Consider the following 22405-nt stretch of genomic DNA (forward strand, 5'->3'; position numbering starts at 1 on the left):
CACTGACGTGCATGAACTCACTGTTTGTTCTTCCCGGTACTCTTTATTGAATGGTCTTTATCGTTGGAAACAAATGTATTTGTGATGTTTATTTCATGATGTCAACAAATGACACTGCCTGAAAGACAAACCGATTAACAACGTAAACAAACGAGTTGTACAGAGGTATTTATTTCAATCAGTAATCACATCTGTTAGAATATAATTGATATTGTACATGAAATGTAATGAAAAGTGCTTACACCTCAGATCTGTTTGGGTTTTTTGTTACACTACAACCTACATTATCATTACTGTGGCTCAATGAGCACAGAGCAGGAGTTACAGCTTAAAGTCAGTCACTGCTAAGTGTGGAGCAGGAAGGATAAGAGAATGGCTTATTCTGCATACTATAATTATCGACACATCCTCTGTTCTGTTAACAGTGCATAATGGAATAAGTATTTAACGAATGGCTTATCTACAAACAGCAGGGCAGACTGATTGAGGGTTATTTGCAGCATATTATTCTAGTATACATGCACCATTCCATAGAGGAAAGTCCAGAACAGGACGTAAGTGAAAAGGCCTCCGACAAGGCCCCCAGTGAAGAGCAGCCGCCGCGACTTGAAGCATTTGTTCCACCTCCGTCCGGCCTTGAGAATGAGCAGCAGAGAGAGGAGGAAAGCAGAGAGGAAGTAAAAAACGAAGCCATACAGTCCAGACAGTCCAAGGATGCCAGCCGTTGCTCCGGACAGAGCGGATACAGAGGTGCGGCAGTAATCCAGCACGGCGGCGTTCCCCCTCACGGATACTTCACTGATGAACTGTGGTCCCTCACGCTTGGCTACAACTCCGGCCATCTTGGCTCTGGTCAGCTATCACAGGAAGGTGCTTCTGTTACAACAGATTCAGACACAAAACAATGGAGGATTACTCAAACAGCATATCTTTAACATACTTTCAGTTTTTAAAAAAACATTTTTTTTAAACAGTGGTTATTTTGCAGCTCGAGACTTTATGTTCAAAATCTATGAGATGATGAAATGCAATGGATTGTTTCAGTTGACCAACCAGACATTAAATAATGTTGAAATAAACTCAACCTGGACCAGCTAACTACTTAGCTAATAACATGACATGCAACACAGATAGTGGGCATTCAGCAGCATAACGGCTAATGGCTAACATTGATTGACATCTGATGATAACACGTCAGTATTAGCGTTAATACCATTTTGGATACCGGACTTTCACCATGGCTACAGGCCTTAACTCATTCATACACTAACGACTGGGGATAACATGAAAAAAAATCAGGTGTCGACACAATCCCGTCCCATAATAGGAGAGACGTATACAAAAAAAGCCTCGATCGATGTTAGCTTAGCGGGTCACCGACCTCAATTATTCATGAAACTAACGTAACTAATACCGACAACGCGTTCTGGTGACAAGAACAAGCCCACAGAACATCAGAAAAAAACAAAAACGAGACTCCCGTCTGCAGAGCCTCCATGTTAGTATAACTAGCATGGCTAGCCTGTGGCGTTAGCATGCTAGCATTAGGCTGCTCCGACGGTAACTGACAGATCCTCACCGGAAATAAACACAGGGACTCGTTGGCTCTTCACGGCGCGGTTACCAAACCATAATCTGTCAGAATAGCTTCACACACGTTGATATCAGATTGTTTGAAGGGATGTCAGCTGGTATGGCACGGAGACAGCACATTCATACTCGTTCGGCTCAAACTCCTAGACGACGGTCGGCCATGTCCCTTCCTTCGCGGTGCATTGTGGGAACAGCGTCCTCAAACCGGATCAAACCAACGGCGAACCAAACTGGAAGCGGCGATGTGGTACATTCAAAGCACATTCAAGTGTAGACGTTCATAATTGGGGGAAACAATTACCTTCAAGCTTAACTAGTAAATCTCTCCCAGGAAAATAATAACACGTTTCACTTTCATCTAAGAAATAAAACAGCACAAAAACCATTCAAACGACTGCCATTATTGCAATGAATTAGTCGGATATGTAGGCGCGTTGGTTGTACAATGGTTTAATCTTATTCTTTATTTTGTTTCTTCTACTCTTTCTCCAAATAATCTAGATCTCATAAACCAGTAAACCCAATAAAGTACCAAAGGATCAACACATATGATCCACCCTTATGGTATAGTATAATATTTTGCTCTGTCATACAAGGAAGAGCACTGATGACTAATAGAATGATGGCTTTATTCAATTCAGACCGTGTGAAATGAGTGAAATGCGAGTGATTTTTCTGCGAGATGTTACTAATCGGCTGGGAGTAATTACTAGAGTTTCACATTTCCTATGTGTGTGAATGCGGCAGCGTTGACTTTGCCTTGTCGTGGAGATGCCGTACGGCGGAGAGTCACAGCAGCACACCGTTTCATCAGCAACATGTCTACATACGTCCTCGGTGTAGACGTCGGCACCACGTCGGTGAAAGCCGTGCTATTAGAAACTGGCTCCAGGTCGGTGGCTGCGAGTCAGGCTTTGCCAACTACGGCTGATGTTCTAGACCGTCGCGGGATAAAGGTGAGTGCGTTTCGTGGTGCGTTCATGGGATTGTTGTGAAACTTTACCTGTCAGCTCGGCCGCTTTAATACGGTCGCGCGTTTTGTCCCGGTGTGACCTGTCTGCGTGGTGACGTAGGCGAAAGAGCAGGAGACCGGCCGGATTATCGACACGCTGAACCGCTGCATGGGTCTGTTGCCTAGAGACAAACTACAGCGTGTCAGCAGCATCGGGCTGTCCGGACAGATGCACGGAGTCGTACTGTGGAAAGCAAAGAGCGGTAAGACTAGCCCACTACATGCACGCTCCTCTATTACATAAGGTGTGGTACATTATGATACATGAGCACTTTGAGTAATTTGAAGAGTGGACAAGTCAAGAGACTGTAAAGAGAAATTATTTTCAGACCCATTTATTTTGATAGATATGGACCGCCAAATAGATACACGCCCAAAACACTTGTAATTAGAACCAGAATATGTGCTAATACAGGTGAATAAGACCTTTCAGAAGAATATGACCCATAACAATATGTAATTAGTGTGAATCTTCTGTCTTATTCACAGTTTTATTTGGACAACAGTTGCCACAATGTTTAACTGGCTTTAAAAATATGCACTAGGAATTTAAAAAGAGACTGAGAGCAATGTTTTCAGACTGCTCAACGATGCTTATTATCCAGAATTTCTTTTAAACAACTACCTGGTTGGTCCATTGTAGTTCTACCATAACTACGCCCTCTGCTGGCTGAATCCAAAACGTAATGTTTTAGTAACCAAACAAATCCATCATGCCAAATAGAACTTATTTTGTCTGCTATATATGTCCATGTCTTTTGGGCATCGCAGGTTGTGATTGGTCCAAGAGGGATTTCTTCACCAGCAGAGACACCAGTCAGCTGATCACCTGGCAAGATGGGCGCTGCAGCAGCAACTTCCTGTCCTCCCTTCCACAACCAGACTCACATCTCAGCGTTGCCACAGGGTTTGGCTGTGCAACAATCCTCTGGCATGTAAAGCACAGGTCAGTGTGAAGTTTTTTTTTTAAATCCCAGCCGACTGTGTTACTTGAAAGTGGACTTAAATGTGTGTCTTTCCCCTTCAGGCCTGAGTTCCTTGAGGACTTCACAGTTGCAGGTACGATCCAGGACTATGTGGTGTCCATGTTGTGTGGGTTGGACGGGTGTGTGATGACACCACAGAATGCAGCCAGCTGGGGCTTCTTCAACACCTCCTCCAACCAGTGGAACAGAGACATGTATGTGAAGAGCACAACTTCCTGTTTAGTCCCAGTACTAAATGCATGAAACATGTTCTGTGCATGCTTAAAACGGTAATCACTGTGGTGGCATTGTCAGCTTCTAATGAACTTTATTGTTATGTTGTGCATAACAAGCCACCGTGTGTGTGTGTGTGTGTGTGTGTGTGTGTGTGCATGCATGCTCTAGTCTGAAGGATGCCGGCTTCCCTTTGCTCCTGCTTCCCCAGTGTGTGCCGTCTGGTGGCTTGGCGGGGCAGACGTGCTCTGACTGGCATGGTATCCCTGCTGGGACGCCAGTAGGGGGCGCCCTGGGAGACTTCCAGTGCTCCGTCTACTCCTGCATGAGTGCACAAACAGATGCAGGTGAAACAGGAAGTCCAGTCATTTCCCCTCAGGGCCGGGATCACAGTTACTACGTTACGCCTCTAGCATGACATTTGAAACCCAATTAGATTTCTTCTGTTGCACGACTGATCATACTTCAATACACTGTTTTTGATTATTATTCAAATTATTCAATACATTATGTTTGATCACATAGAAAACAAATGCATCATGGGTAGAGTATAATCCAGCCAACACTGTCCCCTGCATGTCTTGTTAGGAGCTGGTCGTTCATATGCCTGTATTAGATAACAGTGTGTATCTTTTTTCTCATTTCTCAGTTCTGAACATAAGCACCTCAGCCCAGCTGACCTTCGCCATGCCGGCTGACTTCAAACCTCCGGATTCTCCTCAGCCCGCCTCCTCCATCTCCTACTTCCCCTACTTTGATGACTCGTACTTGGCAGTGGCGGCTTCACTCAACGGAGGGAATGTAATGGCCACTTTTGTGGAGATGCTCACTTCCTGGATGAACGAGCTTGGTATGTATTTCCAGCTCTTCAAGGGTCGGCAGTGTCTGTTTTTAGTCCAGATGAGAATATCACACTTATTGTATGGATGTGATATGTTCCCCTAATGACTTTGGCGATCCCCTAACTCTTCCTCTAAAATCACATTAGACTGAAACATGTTGTTTTGTGTGAAATGTCCCAACAAATTTGGGATATAGCTATGAAGTGTTATACACACATTCATGTTCCCTCTGGGCAAATTATAAACACTTTGTGATGCTTTGACTTTTCCTCCACTGCCATCATCACATCCAAAAGTGAATATGTCCAGTACTTTGGTTTATGACCAAATACCAGGCAGCAACCTCCAATTCTGAACATCGAAGCCAATACCGAAGAGCCTTTAACTTGCATTCTCTCTACTGGCCATCAGGGGGCGACTCCTCTGGTCGTAAAACAAAGTCCCACTGCATAGAAGTCTATGAGAAGATGACTCTACTTCTCACTTGATTTATTGTCTCAGTAAACATTGTAAACATGAGTTAATGGTCTCAATAGCTTCAAGTCTTCTTCAATACAGCATGATGTTCATTTAGTATATTATGGTCCATTTAGAGTCAATAGATGATAAAGCAGCATATGTTTTAGGGTGCGGCGGGTTGCTATGATGTCATCGCTGCTTGTGTTGATCCGATCCACCCGTCGCTCCTCTGTTAAAAAAATACAAGATGGCGACGGCCAAAATGCCGAACTCGAGGCTTCAGGACCGTAGTCCACAAAACAATGGGTGATCCCTCGATGATTACGTCCACTTCTTTTATATTTTTTAGACAGACTGTTCCAAATACCTGCACAAGTAATGGAATCTGCATTAGCTTCAGCTGCTCTTTGTGTTTAGTGCTAATTACCTATTATTAGTCGACTCTTCAACGATTCGATCTAAGGAGCCTGATTCGACTGCCAATCTCAAAGTGGAGTCGTCGGCTCATCCCATTCAGGCTGTAGGCGGTGCTAAACGTCCTGCTGTCCCCCTGGAGCTCCTGGAGAGCGACTTTTACTGTGCTTTTTCAATCAATGAGAAAAAAAGAAAAAAAACCTGATTATAGGCAACACTTGACCAATCAGATTCGACTATGTCAATCATTAGTCGGGGACACCCCAGGTAACACGCTAAGCTAAGATAGTGACCATGGTAAACATTACATTTGCTAAAAATGCACATTTGGCTCGAAACATTTCTTTGCTTCTTTGTCTCATAGAGCTGCTTGCACGGCTACAGCCTCTTAGACGTATTCATGCTTTAATTCTGGAAATAACTAACAGGAATCAGTCTGATCAGATGTGCGTGACATCCCAGAGAGGGCAGTCTTCAGTTATCTGATGCCAAAATGACTCATAGGTTACCACTATTTAAAGGGTTTCATCCGAGTATTAAACTGCTCCTCTCGTCCCTCACAGGTGTGGAGATGAGCGACTCGTGCTTGTACGAGAAGCTGATCCACAGCGCCCTGAATCAGGAAACGAGCGACCTGAGGGTGAGTCCTACGATCCTGGGAGAGAGACACGACCCTCAGCTCCTGGGCCGAGTCACCAACATCTCCACCACCAATCTCTCTCTGGGTCATGTGACCAGGGCGCTGTGCCGCGGCATCCTGGACAACCTCACCTCCATGATGCCCGCTGAGCGTCTGCAGCAGGCGGGGGTCAGCAGGATTGTGGGCAGTGGGAGCGCCATCGCCCGCAATGAGGTGCTCCGGCAGGAAGTGGAGAAGGCGTTTCCACAGCTGGTGGTATACGGACAAAACGCCGACTCTGCCATCGGTGTGGCCACGGTCTTCTGTGACTTACTTTGATGGAGAGTCCACAGGGGAACTCCAGTCTGGTTAAAGGTTTGAGTGAACATTTTGCACATTTGAGGAAACTGGGAACAATCCAATAAACTGAAATGCTATAACATATTTTGCTCGGTGCAACTAAAAGCAAAATATGCAGCCAGACTTTGGGTCATGACATTATGCCACGATAAAGATTTCTATCATAGCATGTAGCGCTGCTCGTGATTCATGAGAAAAAAAAATCCACCGTTGAATACCAACTGTCTCCACTGAGCAACACGATTAGTAATCGTCGGCTTTACAGCTGTTGGCTTCTGCAGATGCAGCGAGAGTTGAATGCATGAGATTCACGCTCATTCCCTGCGTCTTGCTCAAAGGCATTATGTTAAATCCATGAAGTAGATCCAAATCAGAGGCCTGCTGGAGCGCTTTGAAGATCACGGATTTATGATCCATGAACAGGGTCTCCATATTTGAGGGTGGGCCGCTTCTTTAAATAAAACCATCGTCACGGCGTGATTTATCAGCAGGGCCAGTGAGATGAGGTGCAGCAGCTATTAACACGTTAGCATTCGAGCAGAAAATAGACTATGAAGGAAATCCTTATCCCTCAGGTCGTCTTCTTTCACTTCCATCTTTCACTTCCATGTCTTGGTTTCAATGTCACAACATGTAAGGAGTTTTACAAAAAAATCAGTCTAAAAATATGTAATATTCACAAGTCACCACATTATCCCGACACGGTCAGGGGTCATGTGTGGAATGAAAAGAAAACGTAGTTAATATGGAAAATGCACTATAATTAAGATAAGTCAGTATGCATCTGTAGTCACCAAAGTCCATTAGATGGTTCTAGTCATGTAGACGTCCTGTTTAATACCAGAGTGGATGCACATTCCTCTTATCGCATCTCTGTCACTTGTCACTTTATTATAACCTCTATACGTCCCACGCCAGGACGTCCATCCTTGGATTCAATCATTCTGGTTATATTTTCTAGACATGTTATGTCAGAGAAAAGAGCTTGAAGTAATTTTTTTTTTTTTTTTTTTTCCATTTTGCCATCTTTAAGTCTTAATCTTTCATTTTGAACTGTGAGCTCCTCATAGAGCGGTTCAACTTTGCTAAATGTTGTCAGCTTCTTATGTTCATTTTGCTTATAGAACTTGTCAGTTTTTGTTTTCAAGGATGTGATCTTACTTGTATTAACCACAAATGCATTAATTACTAGAAGATACAGCTGTGGCTGCCAGATACACATGACTAAGTGGGCCTCATGACTAATGGCCCTCAGTGGTGATTATGCTGATGTGATTATGGTACAAATAAATCAGTATTAATAATCCGTGTTGAAACTTTTTGACCAAATCACCGAGATTATAATCTGATGCATTTATACATTTCTGAATGGAAAGCAGCTCCGGAAGCACCAAGAATATCGTATATCAAGTTTTTATTGGCCTAGTGCCTTTTTGGGTAACAGTTTAAATACTTGAACTGGTAGGCAACCTTGTGCAGCCTCGTGTGAAAAAAGGAAGTCGTGTTAATAAAGGAACTCGTCAAATAATCTCATGAATGCAGAGCTGCAGTCGGGTAGACAGATGCTCTGCAACCACACAGTCACAGGACCGAAGCAGCACGGAAATCAAACACACCCACATGTAACTGAAACTATGAAGAGGCACACAAGACCCACAAGAGGCAACATTACAAAAACTCGCCTCAGAAATATTACCACACCTAGTAAGAAAAGAAGCTTTTCAGAAGGGTAAGTTATTAATTTATCTGTTTAAAGGAGACGCAAGGATTATTATTATTTTTTTATGTGCCACTGGTCTTTTCTTGAAGGTGAATAACCCTTAAATTCATATTTAAATATTCCTGTGTAAATGTCTAATAGCTCCTGATGAAACATGTGTTCCAGTCAAATAACATACAGGGACTTTGTGGTATCTGGCTTCAGCAGGAACAGTCAATATATCCTTTTAAGCACTCAAGGCTGCAGTAATATGCTATGGTATACTCTAGGGTGTGTCACTCAATCTCCCTCTGGCTTCTTGCTGCTATCTCTCCCCGCCGTTATGTTAAAGAACATGCAAGGACAATAGGACTCGGACATCCTCATCCCAGCAGGACGTTCCACCGTTTGTTGTTTTTCACTTGAAGATCAGATTTTTTTCATCAAGAAGACAATCTGGAGAAGGAAGAAGTATATCTGGTGAGTCAAATGATGTCTTATGGATTTGTTTACCAGTTTTAAATCATTGGACGGCTTCTGGTCCTGAAGAAGAATGTCAAACATTTGTAGGAACAGTAGAAATCCTCTTTGTTAGAACGTTTTATTTATGTACATTCTTATGACATGCTATTTTGACTTTAATAAATTAATATAGGTTATAAATCCTATATTGTGTACATTTTGAACACGCGGACATGCAGACATCTAATAAGGGCACTGCTTGGTTATGTGGTTGTTTTGTGTGATTTCATCGAGGATTATGTGAAAGAATGTTTCATCACTGATGTGAGTGTGTTGATCTTTATTGGTTATCGTGTGTCGTATGGCCTGGAAGATGGCGCTTCAACTGAACAACAAAGAGGTTTAAAATATGTTGTTGTCAATTAAAACACATGTTTAATTCATTCAGATGAATGAGACTAGTAGATTATTGTTAAGGACGTGTGCTTTGTTTCATTGGGAAATTTCTAAAAATAAGACGTCCAGAACACACTTCTCTCTTTTTCCATCCTTTGTTTCTTGCTGCCCTGTTGTGTATTCCTGAGTCACTAATTCCCCATTTCGTGACTGAAAATGGGGAAGAAGACGCCACAAAAGGTTAAGTAATAATTATCCTTAACGTGATCATTTAGATCAAAATACTTATTTATTTGCAGGAATATTTTCATTTCACTCTCATTCTGTTTCTCCGTAAATCCTTCTGTAAAGAAGTGCCTGATCAAGAGCTGTCATAGAAATCTTCTTATAAATACACTCCTTTGTTAGTCACCGAGGCTGAAAATCACATGACTGTAAGTATGTCCGGTGAGGTGTTTCCACTGTGGTTAACACGTTTCACACCCAGCTGATACAAAAACACATACTAACTCATGTTAAACTACCAACACCAAACACTTTGTCCTGCATCGTTCATGAGCTTTTTCTTACACTTCAGAAGCTACGAGTGGCTCTTATTTAAATGGAAATCAGTGATAGATGTGATGGGAATTTTTCATTTAGTGGTTTATTATAGGTTAATTAGAAGGTTAATTAGTTTTGACTTATAATATTCCAGTGTCATGAGGTAACCTGTATTCTGCACGTATGTCATGTGTTACATGAGTTGTAAAATGCATCTTGTGACACCAGCACAGCTGGTAAGTCAATATGGATCTATGGACACTGATGAGTGGTTCAAACACCACATTCTGGACAAAGTTCTCCGTCTACACAAACAACGGAACAATGCTTCTCTGATGACATCACAAACAACTGTATAAAAAGCCCTTCTCAAGACTTGGTCAGACTCTTAAGGAGTCTTCCCCTACCTGGCCAGATAGTTTGCTCTGAAGCTGTATGTTGGTGATGCGGTCCGCTGACACCCTGTTTGCGAGGGCTTTGACTTATTAGACTCTGTCTGTTTACAGTCTGTCTGTAGTGACTGCTAGTCTGTTTTGGAGTAGTATTCTTATTTCTCACCAGGAAATCATAGCGAACTGTGAAGCAAACTATCTGTCAAATGAACCGTGGGTTGTTTGTCTGAATGATTTGCACTCGTGCTGTGTGTCTATGCAGACCCCTGGAGCAAGGAGTGAAGATGGAGAAGTCAGAGATGTTTGGCATCTCTCTGGAGGTCGACATCAGGACGGAGGAGGAGAGAAGGCGGCAGAAAGAAGAGGAGAAGAAGAAGAAGAGCGGCGTGGCGTCTGCCCTGGGTTTGGGCCAGGAGTCGCCCAAGGCTCCCATGGACACCGATTACCAGGAGGAAATGGAGAAGACCAAGACTGCAATCAAATTCAATCCCCACTTTGATAAGTGAGTCTCGCCATGCCAAGCCAGAGTGGTCTCTGCTTTGTTTCAATACTCATTACACCATGGGTGTCTCACCTTCTGACGCACATGATTCTTTTTTTAAGCATGTTGTCTGTAAAATGTGCTTCGTCGACAGAGGAATTCGAGGTGAGAAGCTGGACAAGAGAGACAGCAAGACGTTTACCATCGACAGGCTGTTTGAGGCGGTGGCCAGCGGGGAAGTCAGACAGCTGGACAACCTGCATCAGTGCCTTCGCCAGAGTATGAAGAAACTCTCAGACCCTCAGTGTGAGTGCGAGACCCATAATGCAACAGTCGCACCAAACAGCTGACGACTTGTGTGTCATCTCGCCGAACGTGTGGTTGCATCTACAGATCAGTCCTACGGTAAAACCTCCCTGATGAAGGCTCTGCTGCACCTCAAGGACGGCAAGAACGCGACGGTGGAACTGTTAATCGACATCTCAGAGAAGATGGGCGATGTCACGCCGTTTGTGAACGCAGCCTACACCAACGACTACTACAAAGGTCAACTTTTACAACATGCCTCGGGTCAAACACAGACAATGTAAGGACATGTGACTGGTTGCTGATGCGTGTTGATGTGTGACCTACAGGCCAGACGGCTCTCCATATAGCCATTGAGAGGAGGAGTCTGTCCTATGTGAGGCTGCTGGTCAGTAAAGGAGCCGATGTCCACGCCAAAGCCTGCGGAAAATTCTTCAAGCCACATGATGGCCCAAACTTCTACTTTGGTGAGTCACATCTCATCACTTCTGTTATTGAGTGAAACACTTCTTCCACATCTTCACAGCAGCTTGTGACTTGTGAGCAACATAAAGCAATGCATTTGTATTATTTCAAAGTTGTTAATTTTCTAAATTTGCATTTCATTATTTTCTGTGAATTCTTAAATTGAGATGAAATTAAATTAAATTCTCACATCCCGGTCTTATTTTACTCCTAATAATACATAATAATGTATTTAATAATACATGCTCTTAACTTCTGGTTCACAGGGACTTTAAAGGTACCCGACGGGAAATTCAGAGCATATATATTGATTCCACACAGCTCTCAACATGGAGACGACTGAGCTGGCGGCTCGCCGCTAATAGTGCCACAAACATTGCAAACCATATCAACAGTGCTGAAAAAGCTAACAGGGGCTTGAAGCTTCGGCGGCAGACTATGGGTCGGGACGGCGTTATCAGGCATCTGTTAATTAAAAAGAGGCTTTTAGTGCATGTTCGTGCACGTGAGCGTCATATAGCGTCATCTGCCACGCTGTCATATAGCGGATACAACTGACAATGCTGACCGACAGCATCTTGCGGAAGTGTAGCGCCCACCCAACACTGTTCCCCGTTGTTTACACTGTTAGCGTATGGGTTAGCCCCGTTAGCAAGACAGCCGCCGGCTAAGTTGTCACCATGTTGAGAGCTGTTAGGAAATAGCAGTGCTCCAAAACCCATACCTTGCACCTTTAAAGATGACCGGGGGTTAGATCACACCCCCGGTCATATTTTGCACCTGTTTAACAATATATGCAAAAAGAAAAAAGTATTTCTTCATATTCTTTTCCCTCAAAATCCATCATTTTATTTGTCCTGGAAAACAAATATTATTTGTACTTGCATCAGCTTGTACCAATCAATTTCATCACTAATATCATGACATCCATCCATCAATCAATCTGCAACAAGCTCTGCACAGAGCTGGAGAAGGTCTTGAGCTAATCTTCGGAGCGGTACCGAAGATATATAAATGTTTCAGCTCCTCAAAAAAACGATGACAGAACAGAACAACGGCATTGTCACATTTAAACTAAACGTTGCACAGAAATCAGCTGTAACTTAACTGAGTGTCTCTGCGGGGTCCTCAGGTGAACTGCCTCTGTCTCTGGCGGCCTGCACAAACCAGCCCGACATGGTGGACTTCCTCTTGGACAACATGCACAGTCCTGCAGACGCCAAGCTGACGGACTCTCAGGGCAACACGGTGCTGCACGCCCTGGTGGTGGTGGCGGACAACTCTCCGGATAACACAGAGTTCATCACCAGCATGTACGACCGCGTCCTCACCACCACCGCACAGCTGCACTCCAAGCTGAAGCTGGAGGACATCGAGAACCACAAGGGCCTGACGCCTCTCAAGATGGCTGCCAGGACCGGCAAGATTGGGGTAAAGACTACTGCAGACACAGCAGGATCTAAATATATCGGGGCCCGGGGGCCAAAAATGCACCATGGGCCCCCCGCTCCTCTGACAAATCTAAACTGTACTGTTTTGGTGGCTCCTGTGAGCTTCTGGGTTGAGGTCTTCAGTCCAGCAGTGTAGTCACAGACAAGGCTCCAGTTTCAGCCTCCTGGATGAATGTGGCTGAACACACCATTTTGCTCTTCCTCTCGTTTGTCTGCAGCTTTTCTCCCACATCCTGAAACGTGAGTTCCAAGACAGCCACACCAAATATTTGTCCCGCAAATTCACCGAGTGGGTTTACGGGCCGGTCCACAGCTCCCTGTACGACATGGCCTCGGTGGACTCGTACGAGGACAACTCGGTCATGGAGATACTGGTCTACGGCAGCGACATCCCCGTGAGTACCGCCGCCACGAGCCGAGTCAGAGCAAGCTGCTGTCGTTATACCGCACGCCAACATCTGTCTCCTCTCAGAACCGCCACGAGATGCTCCAGATGGAGCCTCTGAGCCGGCTGCTGGAGGAGAAGTGGAAGAAGTTCGCAGGTCGAATGTTTTTCCTCAACATGATGGCCTACATCACGTACCTGATCATCTTCACTGCTGTCGCTTACAATAAGACGTATGGACAGGTGAGCCGGCTGCTACAGTCTGTTTGCCCCGTGCAGCCAGGACGGGCCCGTGCTGACGGTGCTCTTGTTTTCTCCTCCCGTAGCCGCCGTTTCCCATCAAACACACCACAATGGGTTACCTGTATGTTTCAGGCCAGCTGGTGACAGCGCTGGCAAACTGCTATTTCTTCATCATCGGGGTAAGTTTGTGTTTCAAATTCAAATCACCATTTAGTGGATGTTCCAATAATGTGATTGATCCAAAGCCTTGTCTAAATAGATCTTAGACATGAAGAGGAAACGGCCGAATCTGCAGACGTTGCTGATCGATGGATATTATGAGATTCTTTTGTAAGTACAGTAACGCACGTATCTCTCAGACGCGGTCAGACGAGTTTTCTAGAAATACAACAAAAGGAGCACATGGGACTTGGACTCAGCTGTCATCGTTCATACCGTAGTGGTTGGTGATTTAGCTTCCTTTATCTTAATGGTAAAATACAGACAACCAAACGTGACCTCCGGATACACTTTATATTGTATTTATTCTACAGTCGACTCTTGCTTGGACACAGATGACCATTAAACTAATGATGTGACTTGTAAAACCACCTGGATGCACCAGATCACTGAAAGCCTCCCTGTTTATGTATTGTTTTATGTTTTTTTATATTGTGGAGGACCTCAATGGAAACAAGCCGTAGGGCTTTATTGTGTTTTTATCCTCGGTGATGATGTGTAAAGTGCTTTTCTGTGCAATCACCAAATAATTCTGTAGAAATATCATATATATTTAATAGTTTTTAAGTGTCCTATTAAATGAGGTGAATATTTATAAATAAATAATAATATAATAATAAAACATGAAAACGTCCACAAGGGTGTGAATGTTTTTTTTAATACATAGACAACATTTAATGATCTCTTAATTGATGCTCAATCACTAAATAGCTCCTGGGATTTATTGGACAGCATGTTCTACAGTACACATCTGCATTGTTTAAATGTCACAAAGCTGTGCAGGATCACAGTGGCTTCTCTGCTGTTGGTAGTTTTGTGCAGGGCCTCCTGTTCCTGGTTGCAGCTGGACTGTATATGTTTGGGGCTCAGCAGTACCTCAGCTTCCTGGTGCTTTGTCTGGCTCTCAGCTGGGTGAACATGCTCTACTTCTCCAGGGGCGACAGACACATGGGCATCTACAGCATCATGATCCAGAAGGTAGTCCACGCGGGTCACAGTGCACCACAGTCGACACCACGGTGAACCATCCCTGAAGTCTGTTTGTATCTTTGCAGATGATCCTCAGTGACATCCTGCGCTTTCTTCTCGTCTACATGGTCTTCCTCTTTGGCTTTTCAGCAGGTAGTCTTCGGCATTGAGCTCTGTTGTCCACATGCCAGGATGAGCCGTATGTAATCTGTTTCCTGTCCTTTCAGCGGTGGTCACGCTGCTCATAGAGCCTTCAAAAAACACCACTGTGACTGAGACACAGAAGGGCCGTATCTTTGTACCCGTCGCCGCCGATCAGGAGTGTGTAAAACCCGGCTTCAGGAGCATCACCTACACCACACTGCAGCTCTTCAAGTTCACCATCGGCATGGGCGACATGGAGTTCAGCCAGGACCACCAGAACATCGAAGTCTTCTACGTGCTCCTCATCAGCTACATCATTCTCACCTACATACTGCTGCTCAACATGCTCATCGCCCTCATGAACCGCACCGTGGAGAGGACCACGGAGGAGAGCACCAGCATCTGGAAGCTCCAGGTGAGGCGTCCACGCGGTGCCCGAGGGACTGTCTGGTCTGGTCCGCTGTGGTTTGATGACGTGATGTGACTGTTTTTTTTTCCAGAGGGCCATCACCATCCTGGACATGGAGAAAAGGCTGTCCGGCTGTCTGAGGAAGAGGTTTCGCTGCGGGGTGGAGAAGAACCTTGGCACTGTTCTTGGAGAAGACCGTCGCCGGTGTTTCAGGTTCGCTTCTATCAGATCAGGGACAATAGGATCAGCGACTGACTGGCTCCATTAATAGCTGCATGTGAACGACCCGACATGACAGACTCCCATAATAAATGTCCTTGCCTCATCGCCGATAAGGACCCAAAGGCCCCATCGCTGCGCTGCAATGAATTTGTGGAAATGTGATTATTCTTTTAGTAATATGCACGCCTTCACTCTGGCCCTACACTAAAATATCTCAGTTATTGGATGGATTGCCGTGAAATTTGGTCCAGACATTCATCTTTCCCTCAGGATGAAATGTAATAACTCGATCCATTAACTGTTCATCCAGCGCCATTGTGAGATCAAAATGTTGTTTTGACCTTAACTTTGGGTTTATGACATAATACCTGCAAAACGGACGGCATTCCCATCAGCCTCAGCTGTTTTTGGTGCTATTTATCAAATGTTAACATGCTAAGCTAAGGTGGTGAAAACTGTAAACATTACACCATTAACACTTTATTATTGTCACTGAGCATAAAAGCTAACTAGTTGGTTTCTGTGGGTAAATATAAGGCGAAGCCCGCACTCTGCTGTGTGCAGCTGTAAACCTGACACATGATTAAATACAACAGGAGAGTCTCCGTGCACAGATGAATCCAGGGCTGGAGAAAAGAGCATGTCTGCTATGTTTACGATGCCTGAATGCATTCCCAGGGGGGTTCTGTGACAAACAGAAGCATGTTTTCTGATAATAATCATATTTCTGCTACTCAGTTATGGTGTCCAGTACTCCAACGTATTTCTGAGTGAATCAGGATAGACAGGCGGGACATTACCTCGGGACGAATCACGACCTTCTCTAGCGTAGAGCAGAGTCCAAGTTGCAGATTGATGGATGGATGTCATGATATCATTGGCTGCTACTAGCTGATGTAAGCATGTGTTATATTTTGTTTTCCAGAAAGAAAAAATTACTGGATTTTGATATAAAGAATATAATATTGTGAAATATATGCACAATATGACCAGGGATGTGATCTAAAAGGGTTAAAAGGGCATTTTGACCTACAGTTTCGGCTGGTAAGGTCAGTTTTTAACATCGGGGCGTTTCGGTTGAACCAAAACTGTTTCACCTCTGCAGGATGAAAACAAGGTTGAGCAAATAATAGCAACGCTTTTCGACTTGAAGATTACAAAAAGACGCTGCCGCCGTGTGAGCAGGACTGACTGATGTGCAGCACACTATGTTCTTCACTAATTTGCCTTCTCTGTCAGCTGATTGATGCATCACACCGCAGACAGTAATTGGAGTATGTGTCCTCTTGTCGTCTCAGAGTGGAGGAAGTCAACTGGAACAAATGGAACAGCAACCTGGGCAAAATCAATGAGGATCCCGGCTTCTGGGATCGTGACCAACAACCTGCCTCAAACACGAGCAGACCCAACAGAGGTGCAGACACGTGAACGCCGGCTCCAAAGTTCTCAGATTAGATCATGCTTTTGAAGCATTTCCTCTGACAGGAATGTAATCCACGTCGTTTCCTCCTTCGTCCACAGGGAGGAGCTGGAGAGGCTGGCGGCAGCAATCATATCAGACCACAGAGATGAGCCCTCTGAGCACCTCAGAAGTCTAAAGAGACGACAGAGAGCTCCACTCTGCTCAGCCTGACTGACCCGAGCATCCAGGCATTCAAAACTAAAGACATTATTCAGGTTTCAGTTCTCCCAAGAAACCGTACGATGTCAGAGCTGCTTTTCTCACCGGCTGATGCTCCCAGTCAGCTTGATTTTTAAATCTTTGAGGCAATATTTCACTGGGACGAGCAGTGATGAGGAAGACATTGTACATATTTGTTCATCTGACTGACATACTGTTGTACAACTGTAGAATTTAACTTAATTGCCAAGTCAAACACTCACAGTACATTAAAGGTTAATCCGAAGCCTTCTGCACACGCTGCACCTGAACAGGAAGGGTGTCCTCTCCACACAAAAGGCCACAAACCCGTTGGCACCTCTGACACCGCTAAAAGAAAATCCTTGGTGGAGTAATACTGATTACGAAGGTGCTGATCCCGCCCTCCTGCTGTGTGCCCTTTATACAAGTCCCATTTTCATCACAGCCAGACAAGCTAAATCTACTGCAGCCAGATAGTCCTGTGGATTTCACAGCTTGCGTCGTCTACTCTACTTCCCTTTTCTATTTGGCGTAGGCAGGCTCTGATGAATGGCATCAAAGCACAGCAATTGGTGCAACAATCGCCCCCTTCAGCACTAGCTGTCTCAGTTACAAACGGTGTTGGTGAGGTGGGCCTTTTTGACCCGTCCAGCCACACGTGAGACCGATCATGAACGACACGGACCTCCGAAAGCAACCTACGTGAGCCGTCAGACAACATGAGCTCAGGCAGAATGAAGAGCAGGAGAGAGCTCACCTGTTGTGTCAGTTTAAATCAGTGTCGCACATGATCCACACAACGGTTCAGACTCCCTTCAAAGCATAAATTAGAACTTTATTTTATTATTACAATATTACAAAAAGAGTAGCACAACTCTCACGCTCTTGCCTCTTATCTGTCGTACAGAATGACACAAAAGAAAGGCTTGTGGACCTTCTTCCATTTCACAGCAATAGTACAAGAAACAAAGAAGAAAATACAAATTAAATAACAAGCAAATCAAGTATTATAAATAGTCACAACTGCAAACTGAAGCTTTGAAATTAAAAAAAAGAAAAAAGAAAATGTTACAGCTCATTAACTACACATTGCTAAAATATATAATTACAAAATATTACTCCTTTTTCTTACTTTCCATAATAAAGAATCTCTAAGGAATTGCTCTGTCTATTCAACAAAACTTCAATAAAATTAAAAAGACCAGGAAAAGAAAATGTTGCTGTTTCTGCGTATCCTTAGCGTCTTCTTTCTCGTTATTATTTGGGGTTTTCATTAAAACCATGCTCATTTTCAAGGGAAGTCCAAGGACCAAACACTTAAGGCTTTTTAAGGGCTGTTGGGGAGTAGGTGAACAAAACATGGGCGTCATTGTGTTTATACACGTACACACACTCTCTCTCTCTCTCTCACACACACACACACACGCACACACACACAATCGTTAACGTTTAAAGTTACTAGTAGGTAAGCCAGTGTACAATAAAATAAACAATGCATTTGCTGTTTCACTTTAAACTTAAAAGTCAGTTTTGTTTACCTCCAAGTGATCTTGCAAGTGATCAATTTGGTCTTTTCAAGCAGACTTCACATCAGAATCAGTAGCAACTACACATAACTTAATTCACTTAAGTTCCTGCTGTCGGGATCAAAACTCCGGTGCGGCTCGTAGTTTCATTCTACATGACGTTAGCAACACTAGGATTTCTTCTACTCCAGAGTTTTGTCCGCGTAACTAACCTACACCCTTCAACAACTGCAAAACAAATCATCTCAACATTCAAGTAATACATTTGTCATGGTTACAAAAAAAAAAAAACACAATCTGAAAAGGAAACAAACACAGAATGGCACATCTTCATAACAGTGTGTCCTTGTTAGCATGACTTTGGCCATTTTAAGGTTCGACAGTTAATCTTTCACGACTTTTTCTGCACATTTCACAATTTTCTTTTGCCAAACCTGCCCGGCATTGACAAAACTTTTTTTTTTCTTTCCTTTTTTAAACACCTGAATTCATTGCAGCATTTTCAGCAGGACAGAGCATCGCCGTTTCAACATATTCGCTCCCTGCTGGATCTTGATTATGTACAAACAACCTGATTACATGCTCCTTAACTGACAGAGAGGAATCCATCTTGAAAAGTCCTATGATACAAATAAATAATTACATTTAAACAGAATAAAACAGATGAGTACATGTGCATACCGCAAGCTTTTAGCTGTACTTTGTAGTCTCCAGTGTCTGGTGGTTTGCACTGAAACGAGATTATTACTCTCTTCTGTCCTCGTGTGATTGCGTTTAATCATCGTTGTTATGAGATTGGTCAACATGCACGGCAGCTGGATTCTCACTAGATCACACGGCATCGCGTATCACACCAAAATCCATCATGCCAGGCTTCAAGTAATGCGTTTGTGTCCGGTAAGCCACAGCGCGGACCAATCAGCGTCCTGTGAGGAGCTGCTGGCGGCTACGGGCGTGGCTTAGGTGCTTCAGTGTAACAAAAACATCTGGCGGGTCAGGTGATGAGATTCAAAACCAACATGGAAATTAGTCACTTGTCTGCTTAAACTAGTCTGAGTCGAAAATTCCTGACATGACCCTGTATAAAAACATCTGTCAGTAGATGTTGCAGTGAGGGATCGAGCTGATTTTCTTCCTTGTTACATGCATAAGAAAATGTTACTGATAGGTTTGAAGTAGAAATAACACAGGATCTGTTCGGACCCAGGCACACAGATAGAGGAAGGAGGCAATGACACACACACAGTACAGATGTGTTTCACACACATGAAAAAGTTCCCTAAAGTGCCAGGTAAAAGCACTCTTTAACAAAATAAAAGTAGCAATTGATCACTTGCAAGATTTTTTCTTTTTTTTTTTTAAACAAAAGAACAAAATAACCCTACTGTTCTTCATTAAATATATTAATTTACCCTTTATAACATTAGCGGTCATTTGTTTTAAGTTATCAATTTAGGTTTATTCGTGTGTTTCCTTTCTTAAGACTAAACAAAGGGGTTTTGATAACTGTAGTGTAGACAAGGCCATAGCTTATCTGTACCCTGGGTGCTGGATGAGGGCGGTTCTGCCATCCCCGACCTCTGGACCTACCCTGCTCAGAGGAGGCCTGTGCATCTTGCCCATCAACCCTAGATTCTGATCGCGGAAGTAGGGCGTCTGGAAGTCCCCACCCAAGTAATCTGCAGTTTGCATCAGATTAGTCTGGGCTGAGGAGGAGGAGGTGCAGGAGCTTGTTCCTAGCCTGTAATGGGGAGCCCCAGGGGGCCCACAGTCTAGTGTGGTGCAGCCCCCTGGGCCCGCACCATGGAATGGCATGGCTATGTCCTGAGACCCGGAGCTGTCACTGTTGGGTGTGGGTAGGATGCTGCTGTTCCAAATGTGGGACTGGAAGTAGTGACCATTGGTGTAGTGGGCCATGTGGCCGGGCATGCAGTTGTTGACGGGGGGAGAGGGGGTGGGCCTCTCTACGGGAGGTTTCAGTGTGTAAGGCTGACCCACACACACCTCTGCAGGGTAGCCCATGCCCTTAAAATGGAAGGCGGGGTCCCTTGAAGGCTGCTTGCAGAGGTGGCTCCCACCGTTCTGAAGGTGGGGTACATGAGCCAACTGGTGTTGATTCCAAGAGTGCATCTTCTTCTGCTGCTGCTGCTGCTGCTGCTGCTGCTGCTGCTGCGCGTTAAGTTGGAGCTGTTGTTGCTGCTGATTCTGGTGTTGATGCAGATGCTGCAGGTGGTGGTGCTGCTGCTGCTTGAGATCGGTGTGGTTGGAAGGCAAGTGGTTCATAATAGCCACGCTGTGTGGGGGGTGAGCTCCCACCGGAGCGGTGGCTTTCTCGTGAGGGCCAATGATGCAGTTGGGTGGGGGGAAGCCAGGGGTGGCAGGGTTGCTGTGCATGGACACCCTGGAGCAGGCGCTGATAAGCAGGTTGCGACTGATGGGGCTGGGGTTGGCGATCTGGCCCTCGCACATGGAGGTGGCTCCTGCACCTTGGGCCCGAGCTTGGCAGAACTGGTTGATCTGGTGCACGATGGTGCTCAGGTCAGCCTGGTGGCCCTGGTGCAGCCCGGCGACCATGGAGAGTGGAATGGTTGAGGTAGAGACGGTAACATTAGGCGGTGCATCGCCATCTGGCAGCTTTCTGCTCCCCTGCAGGCCGGGTGGTGGCTGCTGCTGGAGGTGCTGCTGCTGAAGCATGACAGTAGGGGGCCCCTGTGGGTGGCCAAGGGCTGGGTGCTGAGACAGAGTCTGGAGTCTGGGTTGGCCCTGAGGGTGCTGGGCCATGGGGGGAGGGTGTCTGAGGCTCTGAGTGTGACCCTGCTGCTGAGGAAGGGACATTTGTAGAGTCTGAGGTGCGTCCTGTGGTTGAAGGGGTAAGCTCTGCTGCAGCCGGGTGAGGTTCGGCAGAGGTGGGTGGTGGTTTAAAGTGCTGGTCGAGGCCACTTGGTAGGGTCCGCTGGGGGGGTTCATGATGACTTCAGGGTGCAAACGAGCCCGGCTGCCGTCAAAATCTTTAAGGATGCCTTTCGCTGTGGGCACCTTGATGACGGCGAGGAGGCCTGTCTTGGCGATGGCCTGAGCTGAAGGGTAAGGGCTGTAGCGCTGGCCCGACGTATCCAGCCCGTTGACTGTACGCCGCACGTGGTTCCGCTGGGGGACCTTGACGCTGTTGGGGAAGATCTTGATGGTGAGGGGGTTGTTGGCGACCTTTTTAGCATATGCATCCAATTCTGCAGGGGTTGGAAACGGAGCGGATCTCATCCTTTGTGTGGTGTCCCCTGGGGCGGAGGACAGGACAGGCCAGAGGTGGGACAGGGACAGAAAGAAAGGGTTGGGCAGATGAAGTGAGTGGGGAGAGAGGGGACAAAGAGAGAAAACAACTTAATCCGGGTCGGAGTGAATATGGCACAAAAGAGCACATCAGTTGTAATCTGAGCAGCCGAGAGGAACCCGATTTGGGCAGCGCTCTCGTATTCCATACCTCGACGTTTTTCCTCCAAAAAACCCTCACAGCTTCCGTCTCACGAGGACAAAGAGACACATTTCCAATCTCATTCTCAGCTCAATTATCGCGGCTGACACTTTCACAGTCTAAAAAAACAATTTTGCGGTGTACCGAGGTCAGGGGCTTTTATTGGCCTTAATTGAGCGCAGCATCCAGGCAAACAATAAATATGTATTGGGGGGGGGCTGTTTGCTACGGAATCACAAACACGAACGAGAAGGCAGTGATGGTCCCCCGTGGCTGCTTTGGGGAGCTGGAAAGAAAGAGATCGACGCAGAGTGCAGAGCTCAATGACAGCAGACAAGTAATCAGACACAGCAGCAGCATCTCTGATCTGGGAACACCTCCCGGGCCTCCGCTCGCAGACATTTGTTACACCTGCTAAGCACCGTGGCTAAATTTAACAACGGCAAAGTGACAATGTGAACACCGTTATGCGTTGGTGCATGTG

At 45.2% G+C, this 22405-nt stretch overlaps 4 protein-coding genes across 5 annotated transcripts in view; 2 read left to right on the forward strand and 2 right to left on the reverse strand.

Annotated features, from left to right (window-relative positions):
* Positions 1-153: 153 nt before the first annotated feature.
* Positions 154-2710, reverse strand: emc6 (ER membrane protein complex subunit 6). Of its 2 annotated transcripts, none has more exons than XM_084029824.1 (2): positions 2597-2710; positions 154-876 (listed from the first exon to the last, which is right to left on the reverse strand). In XM_084029824.1, the coding sequence occupies exon 2, from the start codon at positions 840-842 to the stop codon at positions 510-512; it is 333 nt and encodes a 110-aa protein (XP_083885950.1). In that variant the 5' UTR covers positions 843-876; positions 2597-2710; the 3' UTR covers positions 154-509. The 2 variants fall into 2 exon arrangements, with proteins under 2 accessions (XP_083885950.1, XP_083885949.1); XM_084029823.1 differs by lacking the exon at positions 2597-2710 and adding an exon at positions 1580-1785.
* Positions 2265-7804, forward strand: shpk (sedoheptulokinase). The gene is made up of 7 exons (XM_084029798.1): positions 2265-2549; positions 2667-2808; positions 3377-3551; positions 3633-3785; positions 3976-4151; positions 4454-4654; positions 6083-7804. Exons 1-7 carry the CDS (start codon positions 2322-2324, stop codon positions 6475-6477), a joined length of 1470 nt encoding a protein of 489 aa, XP_083885924.1. The 5' UTR covers positions 2265-2321; the 3' UTR covers positions 6478-7804.
* Positions 7805-8030: 226 nt separating this feature from the next.
* trpv1 (transient receptor potential cation channel, subfamily V, member 1) lies at positions 8031-18141 on the forward strand. Its single transcript, XM_084028618.1, has 17 exons — positions 8031-8227; positions 8550-8677; positions 10253-10492; positions 10626-10777; positions 10865-11017; positions 11107-11244; positions 12375-12673; positions 12912-13088; positions 13166-13321; positions 13405-13500; positions 13581-13651; positions 14353-14518; positions 14596-14662; positions 14737-15068; positions 15154-15275; positions 16583-16708; positions 16810-18141. Exons 3-17 carry the CDS (start codon positions 10275-10277, stop codon positions 16880-16882), a joined length of 2346 nt encoding a protein of 781 aa, XP_083884744.1. The 5' UTR covers positions 8031-8227; positions 8550-8677; positions 10253-10274; the 3' UTR covers positions 16883-18141.
* fam222ba (family with sequence similarity 222 member Ba) overlaps positions 17741-22405 on the reverse strand; it is a 28668-nt gene continuing 24003 nt past the window's right edge. Inside the window, exon 3 of the mRNA XM_084028619.1 lies at positions 17741-21727. Within this exon, the coding sequence (XP_083884745.1) occupies positions 19983-21727 (1745 nt within the window). The 3' untranslated portion in view covers positions 17741-19982. The remainder of the gene's footprint in view (positions 21728-22405) is intronic.

The sequence above is a fragment of the Eutrigla gurnardus genome, assembly GCF_963514095.1.
Source record: "Eutrigla gurnardus genome assembly, chromosome: 15".
Taxonomy (NCBI): Eukaryota; Metazoa; Chordata; class Actinopteri; order Perciformes; family Triglidae; genus Eutrigla; species Eutrigla gurnardus.